The sequence below is a fragment of the Osmia lignaria genome, chromosome 6, assembly GCF_051020975.1.
Source record: "Osmia lignaria lignaria isolate PbOS001 chromosome 6, iyOsmLign1, whole genome shotgun sequence".
Taxonomy (NCBI): domain Eukaryota; kingdom Metazoa; phylum Arthropoda; class Insecta; order Hymenoptera; family Megachilidae; genus Osmia; species Osmia lignaria.
This window is the reverse complement of record NC_135037.1, coordinates 635,228-647,516: the sequence shown is the minus strand read 5'-3', so window position 1 is coordinate 647,516 and position 12,289 is coordinate 635,228. Positions and strand designations below refer to the sequence as shown.

Sequence of the window (12,289 nt, the reverse complement as noted above, 5' to 3'; positions counted from 1 at the left end):
AAAAGAATTTCCTCTTTTTTTTCTCAATTTCAACGCCAGAACATTACCTTCCACGTTTCAACCCTTCGAGATCCCTCCACCCCCAAGAATCCTGAATCGACATCAAAGTAACCTAATTGTTAGTCTTCCATAATTCCATAATTTTTACAATAAAAATATTCACAGGTTTCACAGAAAATTGATCATTGCCTAACGTGTCCTACCTGATTCTACTTCGAGCGTGAAGTGTCCCCGACGATGTGTCTTTTCGCACAGAAAACAGTCGCAATAACAATAGAAAATGATAATAAGAAAAAGAAAAATCAACGAAAATATAAACACAGAAGATCGTCAAACAGTGAAATCATTATTCTTGTCTTTTCAGGGTGGAGGGGTAAATGTGTCGCGTTTACAGGTGTCGTGTCTCTACACAGAAATGCAAGATGCTCATCTACTCGACTAAACTGAGGATGCTGCATTCTAGGGTAACTTTTTTTTTTCTTGTCGTAAATGTGTGTGCGTATGTATAGCGGATGTGTATTCGATTCGTATCCGAATACATGAAAAGATTATGCCGTTTTGTCGAGCATCCAGATTCAAGATGCGCACCAGTCAAACTAACAGGGTGTCGTGTGTGTATACAGACGTACACAATACAGACATGGATTTGCGTGATTTAACATTCATGTTTCGTATTTTGGAACACTTCGGAGCCGAGGTCTTTCGGCTGAATCTTTATCGCCACGCCGATGAAAATTCCTTCTCGTTCGAATTTCATAAATGCGAATTCGAAAGAAACTGCATTTTTCAGAAATATACAAAGTTAAAATACAAATTTTTTTCTAGATACGTCTCCTTGAATAAAAAATCACATTGCTAAAAGTTGACGAAATGGGTTTTGTTCAAGAAAATATATCAATTTTGTAAAAATATTGTTATACATATAATATTTGGATTAAAATGTATTACTCCATGCAAATGTTTATCTTGTACGACCAAATCTGAGTGATTTGTAGATATAGAATATGTTTGCGTTAGTAGTTTAATAGATAGTTCCAAAATATGTGGCACGAATTCAAGGCAAATAGAAAAAGTGGTCCACGGGAGTGTTTCAAATTTCGTTGTTGTCTTATCCATACGACAGGCGCTACAGAGTGGTTAGCAATAACTAAACAATACAATAAATCATTCGCGGGCACTTCTCGACAGTGGACCTAAACAGTTGTACTTGATATTTTTTTTTTTTTTTCCTTTCTATTAACACAATCTTTCAACACCGAAACACAATTATATGAATTTTACCTTTCAAAATAAAAATGATAAATCCTTTGAAAATTCACACTTTGAATCGTTCAAATCGAAACATCACCCAAACGAACACTAGCCATTTCAACTTCCAATGAATTTTTCTTCTAAACGATGAAACGAATAATGAATGATCAATGACATCTTGTCTCAAGCAAATGAAAATTAAGACTTTGACGACCGATGCAATATTGGTCATTTTAATACCTTAAAAAGTTGGAAATAAAATTCCACAAAGTATGCAACCATCAAAGTGTTAAATAGATTTTGATGAAATTCGTATTTGTTTCGAAGCATGACTCGATATGGTGTTCGATGATTAGAAAACTGCTTGAGTCCACTGCGACGATTCGCGTGGTTAACAAACGAATGACAATGAAGAGAAAATATTATGATACAAGGAAAATTGTAAGAAATGTTTCCCTTCTGGGTAACTTAGCACAGTCCTTGCATGATATGAAGTGCGAGCCAAGTGCATCGACTATGAGTACATAGTAACACGAGGTTTGTGAACAAATAATCATGATGATTATTGCTAATGACAAGAGCAAGCGAGGATGAAATTCGTTGAATAATGCCGGAGCAAACCAATGAGGTGATCGGGGAAGATCACGAAGATCTACCGTCGTGGTTGTGCCAATGGAAATGGATAATTGTACGGGGTGATTTTTAGGTCAATTTCACCTCGCTGCTCCGATCGCCTAGATTTAGATTCTATAGGCGGGGATTAACATAACGGGTGTCTATTTCGTTCGGTGCACGAGCAAGAATGATCGTCGGTGCTTCATTTCGTGGTATCTGAACGTATATTTTATTTTTTCAAACAACCAACTCCAATACCATTCTCTATTCGCAAAATTTAATTGAAAAACAACCCTGAAGCATTCATATCCGAAAAAAAGAAGTGTCACGAGAGTAGAACTTCTTGAATAAGTGAAACGGAAGTACGTACAGTGCCATGTTCTGAAGCACCTCTCGAAAAGAACGAAAGGGTTGATGAACAGAACCTCTATATTATATGTATGTATATATAATATATAAACAGGGGGATGTGCAAGACAGATGAAGAAAGAGCTGGGTTTATGAACTATGAATTCAGGAACGTAAACGAAAAAGACAGGTAGAAAAAGAAAAAGTTAGGGAAGAGATAGAAACCGAGGCAAAGATAGACAGATACAGAGAGATACAGAGGGCTGGATGTAAAATTTAATAGGTGATATAAAAGTACTGTCTGTCGTGGTCCATGAAGCACTGAAGAGGGCCGGAGGTACTTACCCTGTGCATCATACTTACTGGAAAAGTTCCTCGTCGCCAACATGGTCGTCAGAATAGCGACCTGCGAACAAACAAACCGACAAAACATTAGTCTTTCTTTCGTTAATTAACTCTCGTTCGGTCAAGGTCTTAATTATTTAGAGACGCTGAAACAAGAGCCAGTGTATGGTCAAGGATCCGTCAGGAAAGTCGACGACGCACGGTACTATAACTTCCAACTTTTATTTCTTAACAAGTGTTTCATTAATTTTCAATAAATAATATAATTAACATTTACTTAGCTTCCATAAAGTAACGAGTTTCAAGCATCATACTAAAGGAAACTTTAGATCGAGCTGGGCAAAGCATCAAACTCGTGTAATTTGCAATTTCAATTCAGTTTCGTTGAACGATTTCGTTGCTGAGGGATAGAGAGAGAAATTTCCATACGACCAAGAAGATGAAACACGTCATCACGAATTAATCATGTCCATTTCTCGACCAAGAACGACGCCGTACGATAGACATGAATTCGTTTAATGCTTCTTTTGTACCATCTCGACCAACATCCGGTACGTTCTATTACATTTATTGAACGATAAGACTTCAGACTCGCTCACGACACTCACTCCATTATTTTCCACCGATAATTCCTTACGCTCGAAGAATTCTATGCTTATCAGTATTCTCTGGAGCACGATTCACCGACGCGACGCGACGCGACGCAACGGACCTTTCTCACAGCAGATCGATAGATTACGTTTTCGCCATTAATTCATGTCCAGAGCGTCTTTTATCTAAATTAAACGCCACCCATTCGCCGACCTGTTACCCATCGTCTACCTGACCGCACCGTTATTACCTTACATCTCCAGAAAACTTTCTATACAAAATTAAAATATTAACATATTATTTTTCCCTGTAAAATAAAAATATTAATTTTCTAGTGGCAAAATTTTTGAAGAAAAAAAAAAAAAGGTTTAGTTTACGGTAAAGATATTTCGAATACGCAGAGGAAAGTATCAGTATTCGTGGATAAATAATAAGATTGTTTAACAGTGAATTTCTCGGCAACGATACAACAAACACGAACGAACGAACGAACGAACGAACGAACGCAAATACAGCTAATAAAAGGGGCATCGATACAACGCGTTTGACGTAGCACTGTAGCATCCAGAAAATATTTACTTCAAATGTTTACCGTACAGAACAATCGATTTCGATTAGAGGCCAGCTTCTATTTTCGTCCCGGGGTACACCGTAACCCCTCTACTATTTAAATTTCATATATTAAATACTACAAGTGTTATCGTCATTAACGCCTTCATTGTCACAATGAAAATGCGTCACAATTAAATAAAAATGAGTAAGTATTCGTTCGTTCCGTTTTTATACCTCGAGTTTTTGTTATAATATTAATAGTAGAAAATTTTCTTTAATATTTTTTCCTACTAAGATATTAAGTAAAACTCAAGGCAATTTAGCCGATTAATAATTCAACGCGATGAAACGGTAAGTATACATATACCTCGGGAATGGTCGCTTCCTGTTGCCTGCATAATGCAAATTTGCTTTTCAACGCCTTCATATTTCATTCGTGTTGAATCTTCACTACTTTCGGTTGAGTTTCAACTTTTCTTCCTGCACACTTTTCACTCGTGTTTTTCAGTAAACACCGACACTAATTGTTGGCAAAAGAAGATCCGTGATTTATTCATAGCATTAAGAAATGTTCCTTTTTTTTTAACGCTTTGAAACGTTTCTGCTGACTTTGCGATGAGTTTAAGCGAGATTTTTTATACATACACCGTGAATGTTGTTTCAGCGAAATGTTTCACGGAAAGTTGATAGTAAAAACTTTCTTGATTAAAATCAAACGCGTCTACCATCTGGCTGTAAGATGCGCCGTTAAATCTAACTCTTGTTCCATTAAGAAAATTAGTCGATCACGATTAGTTGATCACGAAAGTAATTAACAGGATTGAAGAGCATCGAGCTTTGAAAAAAACGTTTGACCATGATTTACGATGTGCCGAAGAGTTGAGAAAAAAAGAACATTACTGTTTCAATTATTTTTAATGACCATTTCATCGAAGTATTTTGTTATTAGAAACAATATTAGTGGTGTTACTTTAATCGTTAATACCTATTTCGTTAGTCCGTGAAATGAACCCGTTCGAACGATCACGAAATATTCCTAATCACGGTAATTAATATCATGGTAATTAGCATCATCTCGATTACTCTAATGAAATTCGATTATTCCATTACAGGAGATTAACCACCCTAAGTGATCACGAAAACATCGCAAATCAATCGATATCCTACTTATTTTTTAAGGAAGAGTGATTAACCCTCGGACGACGGACCATGGAGAGAGCCCCAATTTTAATTTAATTGCGACATTAAACGATTCTCCCTCTTCGGGTCACGGAAGTTGAATGTTCCACAGGTAAAACATAAGACAAAAACTTGTGTCGTTTGCGCCAATTCCGTAAGATCCTTTCCGAATAGCCAGCATTAAGGATCGAGTGGTAATTACATTCGGCTTAATGGAACGATCGCGTGATTGAAGTCTCACAAATCTGTCCGTGTTGCTCGACCGCGTTCGGATAGTATCGATCAAAGGTGATCGAATGAAAAAAAAGAGAAGCGTATTCATGGGCGTTATTTATGCGAATACCGTTACAACGGATGGTAGTCGATATCGAGGTTTACTTAATCACTGCCAACCGTACAAGAAATACGATTGTTCGACGCTACCTTGTGTACTACTATGTATGTATGTATGTTATCCATCGATAGTACGACGGAACGAAAAAAAGCTAGCGATACACCCTGTTTCGTTGTAATCACTTTATTCGAGGGAGTGCTAGAACAAATAAAACTACTAGATGAGTCTTCAATAATAGAGTTCCTTTAACACATAGGTTCCTTTATAAATTAATTATCTACAGGAAAACTGATCAAACTTTCTGATCAAAGTAAGAAAATTTTAAAAAATTTAATCAAGGAATCTTGAAAACTTAATAACTTGATGAAATATTGATTTGGTATCGGTTCAAGAAATATTAGTATCGAAAATTGATATCAACTATCTAAAATATTAGTATTTAGTAAAGAAAGGGTTAAACGAACGTTCTCGTGCAATTCAGGGATGAAACGTGCGCACAGAAATTTAATTGCCAGACCGACGCGACGTTCGCGTACCTAAGTAAATAGAGGAACAAGCGCTTACCTAATGAGTCACACGTGTCGTTCCCAATCGTGATTATAAATTATAATTTCTCAACGAACGACGAACGGGTTCGTGCTTCAAGGCATTCGTGTCGCTTGATGAAAAGATATCAATATTTTACATGTAACAACGACATGTAACTAGTGTTCCTTTTTCTTTTTTATAATAGAAAGCAGAGATTGATGCATAGATTAGCTGTATTAGATAAGCTGTATAATTATTGATATTTTCAATGATTCGTCACTCTATAAGTAATTTCTTCATTTTTTCCCAATAGAAAGAGGATACCTATTTGAAAATACTCGAAAATATTATAGAAACTTTGCCATTATGTTAACTAAAAATTTTCAACACTGAAAATCGTTTATTCTCTCCTTTTTACTTTTCTCTGTAATCAAGAATGGAACACTTTAACGACACTAATAATTTTCTACAATATCTATAGAATATACTCTGTAAACTTCTACTATAATCACATAATTATACCATTATCAGTAGCAACCTGTTTTACTTGAAACTACCTGTTACACAAGTATAAATAAACATAAAATATTTATTAAACTAGTACAAAAGATTCGTAACAACGTGATCTAACGACACGTAACTGTTTGTTGAAATCGAAGAGAAGCACTTCGAAGGCTCACCTTGTGAGCGTAATCGCGAGAACACATGTAGCAGACATACGATTCCAACGACAATTCGAATGACACTGGAACAGTTGCGATCGTAACAGGCCTCGAAGCGAAACTGAACCGAGGTAGGGGAATCTACGAATTCCCAATCAAACATTACCTCATTACCTCTACCAAACATGCTTACGATGAATAAAAAGAAAAACGATAATACAGCTGAAGCATTTTATTATAAGCAAATTCTATTATAAATAAAAATTAATTTAGTAATGGTGGACTATGATTAACTTTGAGAGAATGAATAGTATTATAATTTTTATAAAATAAGCCTTTTCTATGAAGTGCAGGTGTTATGAAATTAAATTGTTAAAAATAATATAATAACGATCATTTTGTCCAGAATAAAAGAACGATTAAATTGATCACGCTGAAACCGCATGAATCATTCGAATTTGTTCGGGACAGAGGGAAATCGATTCCAAGTTGTTAGCCGATCGATCGTGTTCACTGTCAGTTTTTGGCAAAGGTCTAATAATAATTAAACGCTAAACACTAGTTTATCCCAACAGACGTTGCGCTGTAGTTTCATTTAACGGGCCGGCGAACCTTAACACTCGATGTCTCGAATCGAAACTTGCGTGTAACTAGTTAACCCGTAGTTCAGCTACAACGTTACCAACATATTCTCGCGGTGAATTCTATTAATTGAGAAACTCGTAGCTCCGTATCCACCCTCTAATCATTTGTCCGGTTGGCCAACAAACTATAGCGAGGAGGCCGAGGGAGGGAAGCATTATCGTGCAGTATTAATTAAACTGCGTTAAGCAACGAACTTACCTTTAATTTGCGCCTTGCGTTGAATTTCTTCAAACAGTCCACAGTCTCTTGTCTGTGGACGACAGATGCAACGCGTTCACGTTGCTGAAACACATAAGAAAAAAGAAAGAGATCAATATCAATTCAAGTTAACAAATTTTCTTCTAATTAGCGTGAAATTTTTTTACTTTTCCTATTTAAACGATGATAAATGAAAATTCGACAAGGATGGTTTTACTTACGCAGATCCAGGGATGCTTCAGCGCTTCGCTGGCGGTGATCCTTTTGCTGGGGTTCACCGTCAGCATCTGATTGATTAGGTTCTTCGCTTCCGGCGTGACGGTGTCCCATTCCGGGCTTGGATACTGGACAACAGATACAACGGTGATAAATTTATTTAATGTTCCAGAAACACATAAATCCGTCGTATCTTGTCACGCTGAACGATTACATTTTTTATCACATTTCATCAAAAGTTATTTAAGACGCTAATAAAATAATGCAATAAAAAAAAAAAGTCAAGACTAATCGGGAAAAGATGCGCTCTTACAAGGGGAACTACCCAAGTGTTACACTCACTTATTAATGAAACTTTGCCAGCTTGTAGAGCTCGTCGAGCTGAACGCGCCTATACCCCGTTTTGTGGGCAGACGACTAATTGTTTAAAAGATATTAATAATTAAAGTTAGTTACTACTTACATTGAGATGTATGACAGACTCACACATACAACTCGCAATCTAGAGATCCACGGTTCAAATCCTTGATTTCCAACATTTTTTTTTTTTTTTTTTTTAATGATAATTTGTCTCTTTTTGAATAACTATTACATAAAAATTATCATTATAAAAAAAAAAATTTTTTTTGGGAACCAAGGATTTGAACCGAGGATCTTTAACTTGCAAGTCAGGGATCTGCTCCGTGGTTAAACACATAACTCGTAATCTAAAGGTCCTCGGTTCAAATCTCCTAGGTTTCTGCTGGTTTTTTTTTTCTTTTTTTTTTTTATGATGATAATTTTTATGTAGTAGTTATTCAAAAAGAGACAAATTATCATTAAAAAAAAAAAGAAAATGTTGGGAACCAAGGATTTGAACCGTGGATCTCTAGATTGCGAATTGTATGTGTAAGTTTGTCATACTTCAGAATGTAAGTAGTAACTAACTGTAATTGTTAATATCTTTTAAACAATTAGCCGTCTGCCCCCAAAAGGGGGTATAGGCGTGTTCAGCTCGACGAACTCTACAAGCTGGCAAAGTTTCATTAATAAGTAAGTGTAACACTTGGATAGTTCTCCTTGTTAGAGAATAAAAGTGAATCGACCGAGTTCCAAGTACTCTATTGACCGATGAGATGTTGACGAGGCTAAAGAATGCGGGTACGATTGGTCGTCGTCGATAATTCACACCTTACGCACACACATTTTAATCGCGTTGCCTGACAAAGAAGAAAGTAGAGACTTCGCGAGAAAGCGAGATGGTACGAAGTCAGCGTTGCGACGAACTTTGAACGGGAGGATCAAACATGGAGAGAGGGCGGAGCATGCGAAGTGCTCCCTTCGCCCCTGTACCGTCCCGCTCGTCAACTTCTCATCGGTCAATAGTTATTCCCCGGAAATCGTGGCTCGTATATGTATGTAAATACGATTGCTTCTTACGTCGTACGATCCAGCCTTGATCTGCGCATACAGTCGATGCTGATCCTCGTCCCAGAAAGGCGGGTAACCGACGAGGAGGATGTAAAGAATGACACCGCATGCCCAAATGTCGACGGGTTTTCCGTATGGTTCTTTCTTGAGGACTTCCGGACTGAGGTAACCGGGCGTCCCGGCGAAACCTATCCAACCGATCGATTCGGTTTATGCTCAGAAAATCAGTGTTTGATTTAGACGAAAAGAAGGCTCCTTTGCAAAATATTCAAAAATGAAAGGAGATTATCATAGAATCTTCCAAGCGACTGTATATCAATCTCTCCGTAGTTACATTTCAAGAATTTTCTAAACATTGAGTTGCAGCAAGTATCGCGTGAATCGAGGGTAATTTTGCGCGGAGCGACGAAAATCGGGGCCAATTTCACCCTTATCTGCGTTCTATTCGGTTGGCTAGGATCGACCATTACGCAAGTCGATATCCTGGAACTCTTGACGATCTAACTTTCGAATGTGTCGCTCGAGAAATGGCGACGATGAATCGTTTACGGCGATTCGCGATCTACAGTTCGAAACTTGCCAGACGAAGACGAATCGACTATTCAAGAACGGAAACTAACGTTCGGTTAACATCGTGAAACATCGACTTCTATGATCGAGAAACCTAGAGAGAGAAAACGAGGGGAAAAAGAAATGAAAATCCGTGGAACAATATGGAGAAATCTCGTTTGGGAAAAGTAAATGTGCGCGTCAGGAGGGAAGGATGATGATTCTTTGACCGCAAACACAATACGCGGCCTGTACCGTAGCGAAAATCTCAGAACAGTGAATCTACTTTGCCCGCGGAAACTTTTCCAATAGCATGGAAAACTTTCCTACAGCTTTTCCGCGATAAAACAAACTGGAACAGCCAGTCGAACCAGGCCGTTCCAACGTGACATACCGTGTATGTACCGTGTGTTTCTAAAATGACGGCTTAAAAGGTAAGAAAGATGTTATACAAAATGTTACATAAATATATCTTCAAATACCTTAAATGAAACTCTTTTTCTTCTTGTACCAAGTTTACTCTGAAAGTTTTGAGAATTACCAGAAAATATTGAGAAATATTAATTACAATTGACAATCGTTATCCTACATCTGAACTTAAATTTTTTCAAAAATATTATTGCAATATGTAATAATTATTGATAATTATTCTCAAAACTTTCAGCGTAAAACTATTCTTCTTATTGTTGGTATATATTATACTTTGTTTTAGAAACATCCTGTACAAATGCACTGTAATATCCCGCCGGGGCGGGTTATACAACCGCCATTAAATGACAGTAGGGTGGCAGAAGACAAGGGGGTGAGGGGTTGGAACGAATGAAAATGTCGACAGTCAAATTTAAATCGCGACAGCCTAGAAACGACGCGACGCGACGGAGGAAAACGTGAAACGCGAACTGGCAGATGTACCGAAGAATTACACGAGGGGAGGGACCGAAAACTGGGGGTGGGGGGGGAGAAAAAATCCTTTTCTTTTTTTCTCTCTATTTCTGGAACACCCACTTTCTGCTGACGCGAACATGCAAACGAATTTAAATAAACCCCAGCGTCGATTCGTTATGTAAATTCCGTGGACCTATGAACGAGCTTCTCTACATACTTCCTTTCTTTCCGTTTCTGTATTTTTAAACACTCGCACGATTTACATCGTTTCAAACTCGATTATAATTGCATTTACAATGTTACGCAACCCTTTGTCCCCTCTGATATAACCGGAGGGCCGGTTTTCAAGACTCTTCTGACTGGTTTTTAATTTATACAGGAAACGTGCTTCGCTTTCCTTCCTTTTCTTTTTTTTTAGTAACATGTTAAAATATGTATAAAAAAATAATGAAACCAGAGGAGAAGTGTTAATGTACTTTTAATTAGTTTGTTTTCTACCTTCTCTTCCTGTTTAATTTTTTTCTTTTTTTTATTCAACAATACATATATCATCTGTCAAAAAATATTCTAATATGTCTTTTGAAGCGAAACACGTATTAATAATGCGATAATTATGCAGAAATAAAATTGGAAAATAAAAAGGGGAAGAGTTAGACGACTTACCGAACCATGCTTGTGCTTCGCCCTGCACCTCGATCGCCAATCCGAAATCCGCTAATTTCACAGCCGCGCCTTTCGCCTTACTCGCGAGGAGTAAATTTTCGGGCTGCAACAGGAAGCAGACTCGTCGACATTCCTGCGCACTCTTCGCACAAACCGTTGCCGTTGTCCTGCATTTTTACGCGGCCATGCTGTAGCTTGATCCACCAACAGGAGATATAACATATACACACACACACACGCGTGCATCCCCCGCAAACACGGTTCTACCATTTTTCCCCCCCATTTTCTAACCTTTTCTTTGATTCTCGTGATATTTTAAATTTCACGACAGTGACCATATTATGGTGTAACACGGCTATAATTATAATTATTCAGAATACGAATCTTTTTCACTTCGTGCCTCACATAATAAATATTAATATCACTTGTAATTTGAAATTTGTGATATTAGTCACCAGTGACCCCACAATATATTAAACGTTTTAATAATTTTTTAACGTTCAAAATGCAAACTAACAAATTCGCTGGTTCTATATTTTAATCCCCCTCTGCCTAATAATAATTTAATTAACGTGAACGAGAAATACTCTCAGGTGCAGATTTCCGATGATAATGAAAATGAAAATCAGCAAAATTTCAACAAGGATTTCCTATGTAACCTTAAGCGAAGCTAATTTTCCCTGTCCGTTTACCTTCTCCTACCCTCGTGTTACTCTTCCTTCGTCTATCGCCCTAAACAACGTGCTCATTAAGAACGGACGTTTATCTGAAAATGTTCGATTAAGCAGACTGAACATTTCGTTCACGATGTACTGGACCTTTCAAGCATGGCACTATTTCGACAGTGAACTTGTCTCTTTACGTACTTTCAGGTCCCTGTGCACAACACCATTGTGATGGCAGTGGTGTACGCTTTCCAGGATTTGTTGGATACAGTGTGATGCGTCCGCTTCGCTGTAGAATTCTCGCGCCACGATATCCTCGAACAATTCTCCGCCAGTCACTCTGTTAATCGAAGATAACAAATCAATCAATTCAAATCTTGCCACTGTGGTATTTCATTATTGTGGTAAAAGAACTTTTTATCGCAGTTGATGATAATACAAAATTATCTTGAATCGGAAGAAACCTTCTAACGAACTATTGCAAAACCGATCGAGCTGGTAATTAAATGGCTAACGATACTTTTCGCCACGGAATATCGATATCGTAGTTGCCACCGCCTGGATTCATTAATATGTAAATCGGAGTTGATTAAAATTCACGAGAACCGACCGTTTGAGTAATCGCTAGGTGAATGGTACAAATTAACAATCAC

At 37.5% G+C, this 12,289-nt stretch overlaps 1 protein-coding gene across 42 annotated transcripts in view; it reads right to left on the bottom strand.

The window, feature by feature from the left end:
• CaMKII (Calcium/calmodulin-dependent protein kinase II) overlaps positions 1-12,289 on the bottom strand; it is a 93,992-nt gene that overhangs the window by 35,975 nt on the left and 45,728 nt on the right. For 27 of the 42 annotated variants that reach the window (XM_034318254.2, XM_034318255.2, XM_034318260.2 and 24 more), the window contains exons 5-10: positions 11,838-11,976; positions 10,972-11,074; positions 8,884-9,062; positions 7,470-7,592; positions 7,249-7,332; positions 2,560-2,620 (exon numbers count right to left, since the gene is read on the bottom strand). In XM_034318254.2, coding sequence (XP_034174145.2) covers positions 2,560-2,620; positions 7,249-7,332; positions 7,470-7,592; positions 8,884-9,062; positions 10,972-11,074; positions 11,838-11,976 — 689 coding nt within the window. The remainder of the gene's footprint in view (positions 1-2,559; positions 2,621-7,248; positions 7,333-7,469; positions 7,593-8,883; positions 9,063-10,971; positions 11,075-11,837; positions 11,977-12,289) is intronic. The other 15 variants (XM_034318267.2, XM_034318258.2, XM_034318262.2 and 12 more) reach the window with 1 other exon arrangement.